Source organism: Limulus polyphemus, unplaced genomic scaffold, assembly GCF_000517525.1.
Source record: "Limulus polyphemus unplaced genomic scaffold, Limulus_polyphemus-2.1.2 Scaffold5058, whole genome shotgun sequence".
Taxonomy (NCBI): Eukaryota; Metazoa; Arthropoda; class Merostomata; order Xiphosura; family Limulidae; genus Limulus; species Limulus polyphemus.
Genome location: NW_013670668.1, coordinates 39,623 through 58,187, shown reverse-complemented (window position 1 = coordinate 58,187; position 18,565 = coordinate 39,623). Strand labels below are relative to the sequence as shown.

At 34.7% G+C, this 18,565-nt stretch overlaps 1 protein-coding gene across 1 annotated transcript in view; it reads right to left on the bottom strand.

Moving 5' to 3' along the window:
* LOC106472063 (histone deacetylase 4-like) overlaps positions 1-18,565 on the bottom strand; it is a 60,805-nt gene that overhangs the window by 10,470 nt on the left and 31,770 nt on the right. The window contains exons 12-18 of the mRNA XM_022400674.1: positions 16,084-16,238; positions 15,743-15,798; positions 15,087-15,174; positions 13,807-13,926; positions 12,614-12,711; positions 9,562-9,680; positions 1,031-1,100 (exon numbers count right to left, since the gene is read on the bottom strand). Of these exons, the coding sequence (XP_022256382.1) occupies positions 1,031-1,100; positions 9,562-9,680; positions 12,614-12,711; positions 13,807-13,926; positions 15,087-15,174; positions 15,743-15,798; positions 16,084-16,238 (706 nt within the window). The remainder of the gene's footprint in view (positions 1-1,030; positions 1,101-9,561; positions 9,681-12,613; positions 12,712-13,806; positions 13,927-15,086; positions 15,175-15,742; positions 15,799-16,083; positions 16,239-18,565) is intronic.

Below are 18,565 nucleotides of genomic sequence, written 5' to 3'. Positions count from 1 at the left end.
AAATTAAAATGTTTTTATGTACATAAACATGAAATCCTAGTTAAAAATAAAAATACTCATTTATTGTTTAGGTTTATTTACAAATAATATGTACGGGTCTGTATATTACTTGAAACCATAAGAAGTATACGTGATTATTAAAAAAATTAAAAATAGATAAAATTTGCATTTTATGGAGGATACAATTTTTTGGGGATTTCAAAATAATGTACTAAAACATTAAAAGTAATAAGTTCAAATCTGTAGCAAATATAAATATTGTAATCATTTCTTATAAATACGATTTCCTAATGTAATTTTCCAAGATATTAAAGATCATAATGCAAAAAAACTAAATTTATTGAAAGTAATAGGCTTTATGTTTCTTAAACCCAAATGTAGGTAGGCAATGCAAGTCTTGCTATATTTCATTCCAACAATAAAACTAGTGGACGAATATTTCGAAAATTCATAAATACTTTGATACTAAGAAAGTTAGTAGCCGGTAGTCATCGGGTTAAATTAGGTTTCAGTTTATTTATATTTACAGTAACAAGGGCTATACAAATATTAAGTGAATTTATTCATGTGTCTAGCATCTTGACATCACAAATTGTGATGACCTGGCTGAACCAATTCTGATTAAAGTTGATAAAGGAACTCAAGTGGAACTCCAAGTATAGCATTTAAATGGATAAGCAGTAGGATATACAACATCCGTTTTAGCAGTCATTTTGAAACAAATGCCAAACTAAAGTGACATTTAATGCTGCATCTAACATTGGTATCTTTGTTGATTGCCTATATTCAGTAACCTCACACGGCAAGTGATGCACATGCATGCTGTCTTGCCATCTTCTTGAAGCCAATGAACTAAATACCATAGTGAGAGTACATTTACTAGTATTTTTATAAGATTGGTCTTGTTAACATTAGAAAATATAGCTCAAATAACACCACCTTATTATAAGCTCTGTAAAATGTTACAAATATAAATGTGTAAACTCTAAAAAATATTCTATAAATTTTGAAATTAATGAATGATACATACCCTCCTTCTAAAGCCATCACTAGCTTTCCTTTAGCCAACTGCATTAATTGTTTAGTGAGGAAGCCAAAACCTATGAAATATAACATGAAAATCAACAGAAATCCTAAAACAGCTTAACATATTAACAATAACACAAAATTAAAATCTTAGTATTGAGTAGTTTCTTAATAAACTAAAGTAAAATTCAAATAGTACAGAGTACTACCAGAATTAGAACATAAAATAATGAGCATCATGAAACATTGTAAGAAAACATTACTATTAAAATCTTTCAATATAATAAATGCAGACTTAAATAAAAAAATATCATATTTGTATCTTAAAGTGGTAAATATACATATTTGCAATTTCTGTGAACATTTCTAATCTGCTCATGTACTTTGTCTGATAACTGTAGAACTGTTCAGTAGCCTAATTATACAAACTGTGTTTCTTGAGCTTTCCGTGCTCTAAATAATCACATGCTTAATTATTTCACATGAATGTAATGGTTATAAATACATTTTTCTTTCCCTACATTCAAGCCTTCCCTTCTTAGAATTTTTGAAAATTTGAGGGTTTTATTTCAAGATGAAAACTTCTGGCATGAAAATGACAAGTACTCTTTTAGACATACTTATAAAACAAATCATGGGACCCCGAGCACATTAGTCACCAGATAAAATCCTTCCCTCAAGAAAAAAACTGAAAGAAAACCCCTGTTTAAGCAACAGATGGTTAGACAGGCTTATTTGAGAATAGGAAGAACACATTTCTGTCTGATTCATATGTTGAAAAATCACCTGCATTGTCACATTAAATCCATTCAGAAAAATTAACAGATTCATTAGTGTACCTACACAAAATTATCTATGAACAATTACTTGTGAAAACTGAGTCTAATATCTTTAAGCCTTTTAGTTAGTAAACATAAATACAAAAATATCATACACTGTCATTTTAATGGGTAATCTGGCAATGTCCTGTAAAAAAAAAAGAAATATAGAACACACGATAAATTCTTAAAATCAGAAAATAAACCCAATAACCCATGATGAGGATAAGTCCACTTTCCGTATTAAGCAATTACAAAATGATAGATAATTAAATCAGATACATAGAAAGATTTAGATACATAGTTATTGCTTAGACAAAGACAGTCAAGTACTGATAAGTATATTCAGATATTTTTTTACTTTAAACTCATGTTGTGGAATGCAACATTTTACAGTCATTATCGTATTTCAGTTATAACTGCACCAAGTTTGCTGGTAAAAGGAACTGAAAAGTCCTGGTAAATGTCACAATAATTCAATACAGATAAGTTGATCATATAAGTAGACAAAAATATAAAGATTTTGCTCATGCATTGATATCTAGATTTAGATATATAAAGGTAAGAAAATTTCAGTGTATACAGATTATTATGATACCAGTTGACAGGTATAATCATATTCAAGTATACTATAAGAAGTAGAGCCATATATAATGGTTATACAGAGATGTACATAATCATATATTGTTTCCACATGTAGAGACTGGTATTTTATTCATTAATACTTTTAATTTGATATCTTTGTTAATATATGTGTTATAACTGTGGTAACCTTGGGATTACCCAACATTTTATTTTCTGAAAATCTAGTCTTTATCAAATGTATGGTTAAAGGGAACCTTTTGTTGTTTTGTAAAATTTTCACTTTATTAAAGCATGAAATTGATTTAATATTTCCAAAAACTGAATTGATGGTATCTAACTTTTTGTGTGGTTTGTATTTCTGACTTAGAAAACTTGGCAGAAAATATGAACTAAAGACCTTTGTTTTAGCTTTTGGCCAATAGAGATAAAAAAGAATCCATGAGTTAGTGCTATATGGATGAACCAAAAGTCAAGTATACACTGCTAGATGAAATGCATCTGAGTGAATTCTCATGTTTGTATAAACCCGATCATATAACATTTAAAGTCTTTAAGATGACACAGAAATAAATGTTCAAATTTGGATATCCAAAAGGTATCCCTGTAGGTTCAGGTATCTAATTTCAGATACTTATGTTTTAGAAACATACAGATAGCTTTCATCAAGTAGTATACAGTTCTTTTACTACTAGCCCTGATGAAACTGCAATGGTGAAATGCTAGCTGAAATAAAAAGTATTCATATTATCATTTGGAAAGTGAAGGTTGTTTTTTCTAGCTTTATTGCCAAAATATCTATATCTCTCTCGTATGCAATACAAGTTCTGAAAAGGTAGCTTACACATTGGATAACCGATGATGTGATTCAACCGATAATTGCTGCAGCTAATTTGCAGCCCAAGAATACCCATATTAAGTGTCAGATGCTACAATTGTTTATCATCTTGGTGTAGCATCATATCTAATAACAAGTAACATAACTCACAAAAAAGGAGAAGTTACTTTTTTCTACTTAGGACTAGTCAAACAGTGGTAACATCAGTTTGGATCATTGAGCAATCAGGACAGGATTGTACAATTTTCAGAAGAAAAAGGTGCTAAACGAGGTAATTCTTTCACCTGAATCTGTCATAAAATATTGACAATTTTACAAGGGTAACTGTTACCTCAATTATACATCTGTGCTATGAACTCATACTATTTTCCTTGTATATATATATAGATAGATGATGCTAGTTAAACTTTTAATACTGATACTGCCTTTTCAACTAACATATTTCATGCTTATTTTTTCATACAACTTGCAAAACAGGTGGCAACTGGAATATGACTGTAATTTTTCATTCAATAGATATTTCATTAGCACATAAATTTTGAAATTTACTCTCACCTGTTAATCTTGAATATATTTGTGTTTTATGCTGTTAGTGATGTAGTTTATAAAATATTTGTAGTTGAGAACATTAAAACATTTGTCTTGTGTCTATATTTCCAATATCTTAATGTTGAGCATGCCAAATATTTTGGTGGTTTTTAGACTCTTAGATTTTGTAATTATCACTGTGTCATGTAGCAATTAAATACAATACTTGCTTCTTTAGTTATTGGAGAATTTTAAAACTTTTATGTGAGGATTCTATAAAATACAAGAAAAAAACATTAAAATCAATACACAGCTGATAACACGGATTAATGAGTTCCAAGCCATTGGAATCATGAGGAGAAGGTAAGCAACCCCGAAGTGGACAAACCTTCTCTTCAACCTGATGAAGTCTGAAAGGTAACATCCCAGGCTCAGAATGACAGGATCTTGCATGCCTTACTCCCCAACTTACTCCCCTTACTCTTACCCCCAGAATTATGGGGAGGATGTGGAACAGATTGTGCTCAACCAAGGATCTAGGATGAAACCACTCTGCATTCAGAATTAAGAGGAGACAATGGACTCTCTTCCATGAACAATGTACTGAAAAAATGTCGATCAAATAGAAGGGCCACGCTCAACCCAATTGGATAGCTGAGTGTCAAATCTGAACTGGTAGGCTCCCGCGTAGGCTGGTGCCTCTCCTACTGACATCTGGAAAGAAACATCCAGTGACATAGGTAGGAGGGCCCCCAACTTCACCCTCTTCTCCAAGAGTGGAGGAAATTCACTCTAACACTCTGGAGGAAAAGCTTCTGTCCACCATGCCAGTGACTGGAAACTGGATGTGGTAAGGACTCCCTAGCTCCACCATTGGAACCTGGGGGGTAATGCACATTTTTAAAAGCAAACCGACCCTGATTTATTCAATCCCATGATTGGCAGGGATGGACAGGATCCCCTTATGCTTTACTCATGATAGTCCATGAGTGGTGGTCCAGCATAGTACAGTAATATCACCAAGTCAGCCTCTAGGTGATCTTATGGAACACCTCATTTCTACAGAGCCTGTTGCAACCTAAATAAAGTATATTGAATCAGTGGTTGCTTGTGCAGAATTGGTTTGGTAAAAACATACCTGCTTGGGCAACACTTGCCACAGAGTGAGATCCTGTGAAAACAAGGTAAGGGGCACTGAAGGGTAAAGAAAAGACAAGCGTAGTAATGAAAATACACACCCCTATGTATAATCTCATAGAAGTGGTTAAGATAGCTATGGAGGTATTCTAAAACCCTCAGATGAAGATACTGCCAGATCATGCAAGTAATATGAGATGAAAGTATTGGAGAAGGTCCAGATATCAGTCTGCACAATGGCCTCCAGCAGGCAATTCAACTGGGCCACTAAGGACATAGAAATATGACGAATCTGATTAGACATGACTCGTAGAAGATTCCTCACCTTCAAAGAGAACCCAAAATAAGCAATATGAATCAATTTCGTACCCACCTTGAATGTGGAAGATGCAAATCCCTAGCCAAAGAGCCAGGTCCAAAAACGTGTTATGGTTGGCTCTTCTGATTGAAGTGAGTGCAACCTCTTCTCAATACAACATTGCCAATATGTGTGCCACTTTTGTTGATAAATGTCCATTGCAGGACTAAGCAAAGACTGCAACAGTTGGTCATAGACATGAGAAATAGTGATCAGATGAATCGGTGAAAAGGATTTATCCCCTTCTCTGGCTGACAGTGTCTTAGGTAAGAAGAACTGGTCTTAGGATGTAGGTAGAATGACTAAGCTTCCTGTGGACAATCAATGCAAATCACTCTGCTCGGTGATGTCTGTAGGTCAGCAGCAACGAAAAATAAACATTTAGGTAAAGGTGATACATGGTATATGAGACTAAGGTCTCAAACAGGTGTTAACAAAGGGCATGTAATGTAACCTTAATACACCAGTTAGGCAACTGGAATGGTCGTTTGGAATAAAGGACCCAAAGTGACTTGAAGAATACAGAGAGTACTGGGAACTCAAAGAATTTTTGTCTTGAGTGTTGAATGGTAGTCGATAAGACTGCCTTATACAGGGCGATTGTGGAAGATGCAAAACCCTAGCCAAATAGCCAAGTCAAAAAACGAGTTATGGTTGACTCTTCTGATTAAAGTGGGTTCAACCTCTTCTCAATACACCATTGCCGATATGTGTGCCACTTTTGTTGATAAATGTCCATCGCAGGACTGAGCAAAGACTGCGACAGTTGGCAACCTTAGAAATTAAACCCCGATGCTGAGTGAAAGACTGCATAACCTCCACATGCCTGGAGCTTGAGCTTTTGGATAGCCGGGTGTACCATGTCAGATCATGGCTGCCTTCGAAGAGATGGCCAAAGAAATGTAAGAGGTGGGCACTCCTGAAGATACCACAGTAGCAGAAATCAGAGTGTAGTTGCCAATACGATGCTATCAACAGGACCCGACAATGGGTTGGAACAAGTCATAGTTAGTAACTTGAGTAACATATGAATTTAAGGTAAGGTCTAGAGTTGTAATCTCATCCTGTCCTGATGGAATGTATCCATTGCCAAAGCCCGAAGGTGAGGTACTTGAGACCAAATTGTCAGTAGTTGGTTGTTCCAATGAGTGCCCAACCTATCAATCATCAGGTTTCAAAATGAGAGCTAATCCAACAGAACCTTGAGATGCAGCATCTATTCTGTTGGGAGAATCTTTTTGGGTCAAGATAAGTGATCTGTTACTGTAGCCATCACCCGAGGAACTTGGCAATCTAGTAGGGTGATATGATAGGAGTGGTCCCAAGAAATGAGATCCAAGGGTCGAAAACAAGGAGTCCAGAACCATGTGCCTCCTTAATGGGAAATGCAAGACACCAGTGTGGAATTGTCGGAGTGAAACCTGGTGATTTTCCTCTTAATAAGACCATACCATGAGGCATTGCCTTTTGAAGAGCAAGAAGGACTAAAACATTGTGTAGTGAAACCTCAAGATTTGTGCATAGAAGTGCTGACTATTAGGATATGCACCACATCCCTGAAGCGAGGCATTCATGAAGAGATGGATCACTGGACAAGATGGCAGCAGAGGAACCCATATCTTACAAGTGTCCTGACTTAAAAAACCCCCTTGAGATCAAAGAATGATCCTGAATAAGGGAACTCGGGAATCCAATGAATTGATGATTATCATACCTTGGTCATATAGAGGCCATTGAAAGGATCTCACGTGCACTCATCCCAAAGGCATGACAGATTCGAGTGATGCCCACATTCCTAAAAGAGAAAGAATAATCCGTGCAGTGGGAGAAGGAGAGGTAAGAGTCGGGCTACCTGTTCCATAATGTGGAGCCAGATGGAAGTCAGCTGAGCCTCATTGAGAATCGTGATGAAAAAAATACCCAGACTGACAATATATTCAGTTGGAGCATGAACAGATGTCTCAGCTCAGACAATAAAGCCTGCCTTAGTTGTTTCTGAAAGTAGATATTGGGTGTGATGTTCTAACGATTGATCAGATGGTGCTAGCAGTAACCAGTCATCCATGAAATGGTGTGTGCACAGGGCTAGGGAATGGAGGTGACAAGAAAAAGCAGAATCCATGTGGTGCCAATGCTAGTCCGAAGGTAAAAACCTTGAACTACAGTATCTGACCCTTGTGCACAATAAACGCCAATAGGAGACAGCTACAACGAGCTTCGACATCTACAATCCTAGTAAAATATGCCAACTCATATTGAAGAATGAGTCACTCCTGAACCTTGGAGAATCTAAGAATTGATATAGGTGAGAAATATCAATGACTGGACACCAATCTCCTCTATTCTTAGGCCCAATGACAGACCGGAATAAAACCCTGGATGAACTAGCATGACTCTCTCTCTCTCTCTACCCCAGACCAACCAAACTATAATAGTCACAGAACTAAAGTTCCAAAATCAAAGGATCTGTGGGAGATGGAAGCCCTACAGCTTGGGTGGATAATGGTGTTAAAGATGTGAATGGAATGACTAATATTCACTCAAGAACCTGTAATGCCCATGGATCCATGGTTAAGGTTACCACACGTCGGATCCGAGCCCCCCCCCCCAATATACTGAGGGGCTGATATCGGGAGTCGGGACCCTCGAATAGGGGCGGAAATAAGACCCCCTGTAGAAGCTAATGAAAGTCAAGATGTCAATGGCAATATGGATGAATGTAGAAGTCGACAACTGAACCAATGTGCACGTTAACAATGGTTCCATCTCATAAATGAAGTTGGTGATCCTGAGTCTTCTGACAAAGTTTATTGTTAGGAAAACAACATGTTGGATTTTGGAGTTGTAAGTCTGTAGACTTACCCCTGTCCCACCAGGGGATATTGATCTATTCAGGTTAACTACAAACTCCACCTTAGAACTCCTAATTTCAGGGAGCAGATGTATTATTTGAGAGTCGGAATATGCTTCCACCTGGCGGTGATAGGCTAAATCATGTAGTTCCGACAACCTTGATGGATAAGGAATAGCTGTCCCTTCATGTAACTGAGCAGTAGACCTTCCTGCATGAACCACAATGTCTGTGGATGGAAAGAAAACAAAATATTCGCTCCCAGACCTTTCAGTCATCAAGTAAGATGCAGGCTCAAAAGCAATTTGGGAAAGACCAAAAACATCACACTCTCAATGAACCAACTTAAGAAAACAAATGAGAGGCAGCTTATTCCAAAGTGGCCTCCTTTTTCATTTCTTTAAAAAACTGTTCTTATTACCATTGTTCGGAACAACATTTTGCCAGGTAAGTTTATCTTTTAGAGTAAAGGAACATTGGGTTATTTGCTGTGCCCACTATAGGGAATCGAATCCCCAGATTCTAGTGTTGCAAGTATGCAAATTTACCACTGTCCCACAGGAGGACTGAGAACGAAACAAAATAAAAGAAGGCAGGAAAAAACGAATCTAAATTCTCTCCAGAATGTCCAGGATCGCCCTCAATTTCAGCCTCAGAGCCTCTGGAGGAACATCACCAAACTGAATATATTATGTCTCCATTTCACTATGAATAAGATCACTGACACTCTCAACTGAGATTGTTGTGTGATGCTATATATCAAAGGTAGGATGAGAGACCTGATATGCCTCTGTGCTGGAAATAATAATCCAGAATATCATACCGTAAGTTGGTTTGCCAACCAACATTTTTTTTTATGAAACATCAACTAAGTAACATGGAGAACACTCAAAGTATCTGTGAACAATCATAGCACTGAGAAACCCATTAATGACACTTTGTTGAGAAAAGGTGATAACATTCTCTGAATGAGGTGTTTATACACAGTATCAGAATAAGAGTGTCACAAGACAAATATCGCCAAGGGCAATTAAGTGGGGTATAAAAGACTGGAGCAAGCGAGAAAAATCAGACGAATGCTTAGATGAGCAAAGAAATAAACTGGCAGTCGAGTAATAACTGTAGTGTGAGAGGAGGTAAGTATGTTTTGGAATTAAGGATTATTTAGCATATAAAAAAAACTGTTAACACCAATATAAAATATATTCAGTAATCACAAAGTAGACACAGTGTTAGCAGCAATTGTGTTAAGGTAATGTGGATGTAGTTTATCACACCTTCTCATAATATTATAAATAAATTAAACTTGAAGTACAGAATAATTTCATTTTCATTCATCTAAAATGCTCATACTCTTACTCTTAGAAACTGCTCTAATATAATTTAATATAGTTTTCTTTCATAAAAATATCATGTAACCTACAGGCTGGAGAGACAGTGTAACCACCAAGTTGATGAGAGTGGCCTTGCGCTGCATCAAAACCTGCAGCCACAAGAACAATTTCTGGGTTAAACTCCTCAGCAATGGGCATCACAACAGTCCTGTGATGAATATAAACAACTTAATTAGTGTCATGCATCTTCTGAGACTTGCTGTCACACTCTAAGTGTAGGAAGTAAATGAACTGATAGTAACATCTATATCTTTAAATGGACAGGCAAAACTGAACACTTTGAAATCATAAATGCCAACATTTTACTTACCTGAATATACACACACTTCTGATAGATTCTCACCTCCACACACCTGCCTGTGAAACTTGCATGCCACTAGCCTGAAGCTAATTACCACTTAAAAAACGTGTTTAACATGAACTGTACAGGTACACAATGTTATCATTATGCAAAAATAGCCCTCCACCAATAGTATAGTGACACAACCTTCTTGTACAGTAGCTCCCTTTAAGTACTTGCACTTGAATTAATTTTATTCTTAGATGAGGTAAGAAGAAAGAGCACTGAATGTGGTGAGGATGGGCGGGAAGGTGCGAAGAGATGAGCATCATGCTAACTTTCGAGACGATTTTCACCTCCTCACACAGAATAGCTAGAATCCCACATTGAAATGGAGGAGAGACTGGTTCAAACATTAAAAGACAGGCACCCACTGGGCTTAATCTGACCAAATAGTCACTGATGAGATATGGAACAAGTAACTGAGAGGGTGGGAAGAAGAGTAAGGTCTGGAAGCTAGAATGGGAAGGGTAAGGTCAGACTGATCCAGTAGAGGAACAGGAGTTGAAGGGTGAGGTTGGGAAAGAGAAGAAACCAAGGAAGATAAAGAAGACTGATGCTGGGCTGCTTTAGCCCAGGTCTACATTGAACCAGGAATGCCACTGAAGACATCTAACCAAAGGAAGGGAACCAGATAAAGATTATGCATAAAAGAAGGAGGTAGGCATATATTAGTAAGACTCAACAAGTCCCAGCAGCAGATGAGCCAAGTAAGGAGGAATAGAGCAGAAGTAGAGCACAGTCCAGTATGGTAACAAGAAGGAAATGAACTTCTCCATAAAATCCTTCTGGAGCATGATGAAGTGCTTCAGACATTTAGTATAGAGAGGAGAGGTATTGTAGAAAGGCAGTGAGAAAAAGATAAAAGCCACTAAAATTGGGCACTAGAGAGTGAAACAGAAGACAAAGAGTCCACTCCCTAAGCAGGCAAAAAATATTCTAATGACTGGGAATTTTGAAAACGAAAGGATGAATGGCTGTAAACCAGAATAAAAGAATCAAGAAGGCAAAGAGGTAAGGCATGTTGGTAAAAGTGTGAACTTATTCAAGAAAATAATCAGTGTGAACCCTAAAATCAGGCAAGGGAAGAAATACTAAATAATCCCGAGTTTGATGGAGCAAGGAACAGGAAGAACCGAAAAACACAGGCAAAAGAGCAAGAAAGGAACATACTTGAGAAATCATATCCTGAAATAGAGTGGAAGGTTGAGGACTGCCCTTAATTGGTAAGGCTGTACCCAAAGCAAAACCAGTGTAGGGAACAGTTGAATGAATTCATCTTCCTCCTAGCCAGTATCAAACTGTGGGGAAGAAATGGGAGGAGGAGGCCCACTGTGCATGAAGGAATCAACAACACATTAAACAATGGCTGTCATGTCCTTCACATACATTGAGCCTCCAGTAGTCACAGGTACCATGTTAAGAACATCGTAATTATCATGGGATGAAGTGAAAGCTACTGTCACTTGAGAAGTCATAATGGCAGGAAATCACTGGTTATGTGAAACATGAACAAAATTAACATGATCATAAACTGTCACAAATCTCAAGTAACTGATTAACAATTTTGGAACACATCCATTCAAGACAATGACAAGGAAAAGACTGAATAAATTTGAATCCAAGTGTTTGGAGGGGGGGCTACTGTGCAAGAAGGTTGTGTTGCCCATCCTCTTGTTGGAGGGCTATTATCATCCCACGATGATGATGACATCATATACTAGAGCAGTTCATGTTATACATGTTATTTAGGTTGGAGGTAGCTCAAAGCTAGTAGCATGCAAATCTCAAATTAAGTGAGCTATCATAACATATGCATCTAGAAAGTAAATTGTAGAATATAATGTATAAAACATTTCTACTTTTTTAATGAACAGACAGTTCCTCTGCCTTTCCAAGAAAATTAAGGAGTTTTTAATTTTACGCCATTGTTAATTTAAATGTTAATATCATTATGACTTGAGGTTACCTGACATTTTCTTTTAATTAAATTAGTTTTTTGTCATGTGTATAGTGATAAAGCACTGCTCTGTAAGTTTTGTTTAAATTTTCATTAACTTAAAGCATAACATTTGTATAATGTTTAAAAAAGAACAGAATTAGTGCTATCTATTCTTGGTACAGCTGAGAAAGTGAATAAAAGGCTTGGTTGTCTATCATTTGTTTATTTATAGTCTTAAAGTTTTAAGCATTATATTCATTCTGATGAAATTATGAAAACATATTTTCCAGGATGTTCTAAAGCCTTTTAACTGTTCAAAGAGTTTGAGTTAACTAATCTCATTGAGAAATATTCCTAATATGAGTATTTTTACATATACATACCAATTTCCAACTTTTCAGTTTCATATTAATCAGAAGAAATGCATTTCATAAGGATACAACTTACTAAAAAAATGTTTTGTTTGAAATTTATATACAGAAATTAACATCTACTTCAGTGATTCTGAACGTGGAGTTCACGCTCCACAGGGGGACAATTTTAAAATGCTATAATAAGAAAAATTAAGCTCCTATTTTTTTGGTAAATTTCTAAATTTTACATTATATTATTATACCTTTTCAACACCAAATTTATTTTTATATTAAGGGGGCATCAAGTTTTTTGAGGTGTCGAGGTGGGGCTTAGAGCAAAAAAGGGTAAGAACCACTGATCTACTTGGTATTAAAAGTCACAAATCAGTTTTTACATTTAAGGATTAAAAATGAAATTGTTCTTGTATGTATGTATACCAACTGACCTGAAAGCAGCGATATACTCAGCATCTCCTAATGAAGGGTTAAGTCCACCAGCCCAGGGAATATTCACATTGTATCCCAAACCATCACCAGTACCTACCTGCCACAGAAAAATATCAACTTAAAAAATTAAGACATACAACTAACAGTGAGGAAAATACAGGGAGAATGATATGAAATTATCAAAATATGGAACTTAATACAAAAACAACATGCAATTAACAAGCTGTTTAATTGATAAAAATATGGGAATAATGCAAACAGAAAATTAATGTGGAAAGAATGATGTGGAACCAGTGATATTATAGTCTTAAAGGAGAACAAAACTCAACTTGTAGGTTTTTCAAAAACAGGTCTAGGGTGACTTTTTTAACATGGAATATTTTAATAAAAGTTTTTAAAGGTGAAACATGGAAGGATTATTTCTCTGTTCTGTGTTCTCAGTATGTGTTTCACTAGCTTATTTTATGTATTTTCTTTTAATTTAATCAATAATTCATATAAAAAATCCATAAAACAATCAACCAGGGCTCCACCACTATACAGAACTAATGCAAACAAACATAACTTGCATAGAAGAAAGTAAAAGTAATGTTGTGAATGAAGTGAAAGAAAATGCATCACACTTACCCAAAACTTAAAATACACACAAAAAAAGTGTACAGTTTCGTAGGTATTGAGTGAAAATGATTCCTACAATAAAGCCTACTTCCCTTCAAACAACTTATGACAACTGAATAACAAAACATAAGACTAAAAGAAGATACATGTCAATGGAATACAAACCTTGTTTTAATTTTTCAGTTGTTAGCTATTCACTGTCAAAATAAAAATTGTATATCTTTTGGCTTTCATTGATAGACCACTAAATATGAGTAGAAATCAAGTGAAAAGTTCAGGGTATAAAATAACAAAATAAATCTTACAACACATCTTACAGGTTGAGATTAAAGACTGACTTTTATACATTTCTATCTTTGTTAAACATGTACTAATATAGTGAACCACAGGTAATTACATTAACTAATTATATTTATGTTACAATCACTAATGTGATTGCAGACTTGAAATCAAAATACCTAAGGTTACATGAGCTTGTCATTTTAACAATAAAACCACAAAATAAAAAGTATGAGAAGTTGTGGTTATGTTAATTTCTATGTTATTAATAAAAAATTAACAAAAATAAATTTACTTCTTCGAGACCACCTGTTCCAGGAAAGAAGTTCCCATCATCATGACGGTGAAGAGAAATATAAAGAACTTGAGGATCATTGTAAAAAATCTGCTGAAGCCCATTACCATGATGAACATCCTATAAAATAAACCAATCAAACTTTACAGAAGTCTACAGAACTACCATAAAAAAAAAGCAGTCATGCTAAGGCAAGTGATGACACAGTTTACACTACAACACTCTGGCTTCTAAGCAAACTGACACATTTTGTCATTGAATGTTTTTTGTAACAAATAATGTTAAAAACACTTCTGAAGTGGTAACTAGTCAGATTTACTACGCGTCTGTGTTGAAGCTTTGAGTTGGTACACATATTATTATATATGACACTCTCATATACATACATCCAACTGCTTCATTTGGTTACTTAATTACTTTTCTGTGGCTCTTCACTTTTTTAAAGTGAAAACCATCCAATTTATAGTAACATTTGATGAATATCAAATTTTTATAACATACAGAACTTTCTGGAATTGAAACATTTACAAAATTTCTAATTGTGGACAAAGTTATACAAAATTAATTTAAAATTTGTACACCTTGGATATGATTTTGTATATTCTGGTTGAAACTGCTTGTAGCCTATTTGATAACAAATATTTAAAATTTATTAAAAGCATTTGTAGTAAAATGTCTTAGATAGTAATGTAGCACAACAGATAAAACTAAATGAAAAGGACAGAATTTGCAGTTGTTTAGAGAAGTGGTTCCCAACCTTTTTCCAACTGAGAACAAGTTACTTCTGATTCCAAAAGTTCACAGACCACTTCATAAAATATTAGTTTTTTAAAGTACTTTTAAATCACATTGTAAAGCAATATGCTTCAGTAGATATATCTTAAAACACTCATTTTTTTTTCAACTGTTTTGCAAACTGGCTGAAATCTTCCCTTGGACTGGTACTGGTCCACAAAATGGTGGTTGGGAACCACAAGTTTACACTGAACTTTACTGCTGTGAAGTTTTTTATAGTCTAGTGGCAGAATTTAAAGTACATTAGTCGTGGTACACTTAAGTCTAAAGCGTAAAACTTGCAATACAAGCATTAAGCTTCTGTATATTTCTATGATCAACACAATACTAAAGACCAAGTAGTATGTGACCAAACTCCATGGCTTAGATTTTCTGTATGGATAATTCAAGTAGATAAGTTTTTGGTGAATTAATCATGTGAAGTGAACGATTGAAGTAGATAACTTAAGAATTAGAAAGGTTAGGATATTAAAGCTGATTGTTACCCAGTCTACTATTAAAATCTTCTCTAACTTCAGCTTCTGTTGCAGCTGCCTAGCAGCAATAGCCAGTGAATTGAAATAACAAAAACCCCTAGAACAAAAGAAAATAAGAATGCTAAGAGTAAACAAACTATTAATCACTTACAATGATATACTCCAAATGCTAGGTTTAAAATGATCCTTGTCATCAAGAAGAGAGATTAGCTGACTGATATAATTAAAATAAATCATAAGTTCTGGCATGTAAATATATGAGTGCAATGTTGAAGACCACCTACTAAATTATAATTCCAAAAAACAGCTTTTGTTGTTTACAGGCTTCAAAATAAGACATTTATAAGAATGTAATATCCACTAAATCACAAGTTTTATTGTAATTATCTATGGCTGTAATATATAAATATGAGACAATACCATACAGCTTAAATAAAATACTGCATCAAAAAATTTATATCTACTCCATTTTTACTTCACACAATTTTACATTATATATGTATCAAACTACCTACAGCAGATTTTGGTTTATCATTTCAATGTTTTAAATAGTTCCTCAATAATATATCATTTATAGTGTTGAGTATCTGCTTCAGAAACTTAATATAGTAAAATACTGATATTATAACCATGTCAAAAATCAAGAACTGTGACCAAAAACTCACATGGCCTGTTGAGATTCAGCATGGTGGCCAGGAGGCCGAACAACAGCAAAACCATTCTAGAATGACAGGATATTCATATTAGAAGCAGGATCCAATAAAAATGTAATACAATAAGTACCTGAAATACTTAGTCACAAATGTAAATGAAGAAAGTTAATAATCTCATAAATGCAAAAAAAAAGGAATTCATTAATGATCTTATAAATGAAAAAAATAACAATAAGGGACTATTATATTATAAAATTCAGCCACTGCTGCTAATTGATAACTAACTTATTTTCTCACAGTCCTGAGAGAAAAATTATTAACGTTCCCTACCAAAGAAATCTACCAAGTTTTACCTTCACTTCCCCTGTAGCAACCTTAAAAGATAGCTCTGTTACACATCCTGCAGCCATCCGTGCAGCATCTGCTGTATGAAGTTCATTCCATACAGTATCCAAGTCTACTCCTATTCCTCCACAAGGAAGTTTCACAAAGTTTTTAAGTGGAAATTCTGAAATGACATTTTCAATCCAATATGTGAGAAAATGTTAAAAACATTTTTTAACTTTAAATGACAACATTTGTAGCAACCCATAAGCATTGAAGTCTTTTAATATCTAACGAACTACTAATTACCTTATAACATTCCAGAGGATTAGGACAGGCAGAAAAAATTGATGCAAAAAGCAAAGCCACATAAAACTATCTCTATGAAGAAATTAACTTACTTTAACTCAGTAGTCAATATAAAAGAAGTTTTTGCTAAGTACTGTACACTGCACTGAAATCTGCTATTTGTTCCACTACTGAAAATCCATTAAGTCTTCTTCAACCTTCACAAAATCTAATTTTTTAATGTTCTAATTAGAAACATCTTTGTTATGTGCTAAATTCAGCCTTATGTGTTATTTCTGTAGCAGGATTTGATCATGCGAGCTATCTACAACTTCATAGGATGTTTCTATTGTGCGATTGCTCTATGAATATCATGTGGAGCAGAGATACATCCAATTCTTATGATCCAATTTCCTAATTGGTCAGTTACAGAGAGAAGATAAATATAAATGTAATTTTGGCATTTTCTAAGAGAATTGTTTCTGACTGTAATTGTATCACTGTATTTCTGTCCTTGTTTTGGTATTTCTCATAATGCCTACATATTGTACATCTATTTTTTCAGTAAATGTAGAGTGCTACATGTTGTAGGTATCTTTCTGGGTGGTCCTGGTATCTCAAGTTGATCCATATTTCTTTGTTTTCCAATGCCATTAAGTACAAGAGATATCCCCCCATCCCTAAAATAAAAAATCCTCAATCTGAACATATTTTTGTGATCAGAGTGTATGAATATTTTGCACCAGAAAGGGAAATGAAGTACCCTTCCCAAAGTAAAATAATTTTTTGTGTCATCACACTACTTACAAAATTGCCAAAAAAGAACCAAAAAAGAATTTTATAAGTTAAAAAACCTAACATAACAAATGGATTAGAAGTGTTTAATATCATATGACAATACACAAGAAGAACTAAAATTTATATTGATTTCAATGCATCAAATCATCAGTTGTGTACCATCACTATGAAGAATGATTCTAGCCACAATCCCAGTAATGTCTCAAAAGGTTTGTTTGTTTTGAATTTCGTGCAAAGCTACACGAGGGCTATCTGCACTAGCTGCCCCTAATTTAGCAGTGTAAGACTAGAGGGAAGGCAGCTAGTCATCACTACCCACCGCCAATTCTTGGGCTACTCTTTTACCAATGAATAGTGGGATTGACCATCACATTATAACACTCCCATGGCTGAAAGGGCGAGCATGTTTGGTGGGATCGGGATTCAAACCCGTGACCCACAGATTGCAAGTCGAGCCCCTTAATCAGCTGACCATGCCAGGCTATATCAAAAGGCTTGACCCACTTAGGAGATTTAGGTTAAACCAAATTATAAGGTAATAATGCAAAATAATCTTCATCAAAAATTTAATCAAAAAAGCTATCAAAAGTATTATAAATATTACCATCACAAATATTCAATGAATCTAAGCATGTAAAGAAAAATGAAATAAGTAATTCCTTATAAAACTAATAAAAACACAAATTATTTTCTCCTGAGGTCCACACAGCTTACCAATACTTCAAATAAGAACTTATTTATAAGCATTCATATGTTTGCAAAAGTTTACTTCCACAACTGAAGGAAGTTATAAAAAGAAAAAGATGCTGTCACTAATGCTTGTATAAGCAAATCTATATATAATCCTCATAAACAATGGCAAAAAAATCAATGAAAATCAGTTTCTTGATCTCAACTGTGTAATATAATTTGATATCCAATTAATTATTGATTAGAAATAGATACAGAAACCTTAAACACCTGGAGAGAAGGAAATATTATTAATGTAGAGTAACAATAAAATGTTAGTTAATTAAATGATGAGAATTATTAGGACTCACTATATGAATAGCGTGCACAAACACACATGATAAAGTTAACAAGTCAGCAACCATAAGTATAAGTAAATACAGTCAAAGATCCAAAACTGGATAATAGGAATGAAGTATATTTAAACACACAAAACAGCTATTTGTGAGATTAAGTTGCCACATATAGGTATTCCTTGACATTCCAAAAAAGATAATGGCATTTATACAACTATAAAGTTCACATTCACGACGTAAATGTTAGGTTGCTGTTACTAAACTACAAGAAAAACCAGAGGGAATCCTCAGTAGCTGTGGCACTTGAAATTCTTTTAGGCAGGCTGGAGTAAATTAATCTACAAGACCTTTTTTTTCCTTTATATTGGCAGTATGTTTGTGCACCAGCAATACTAAGCAT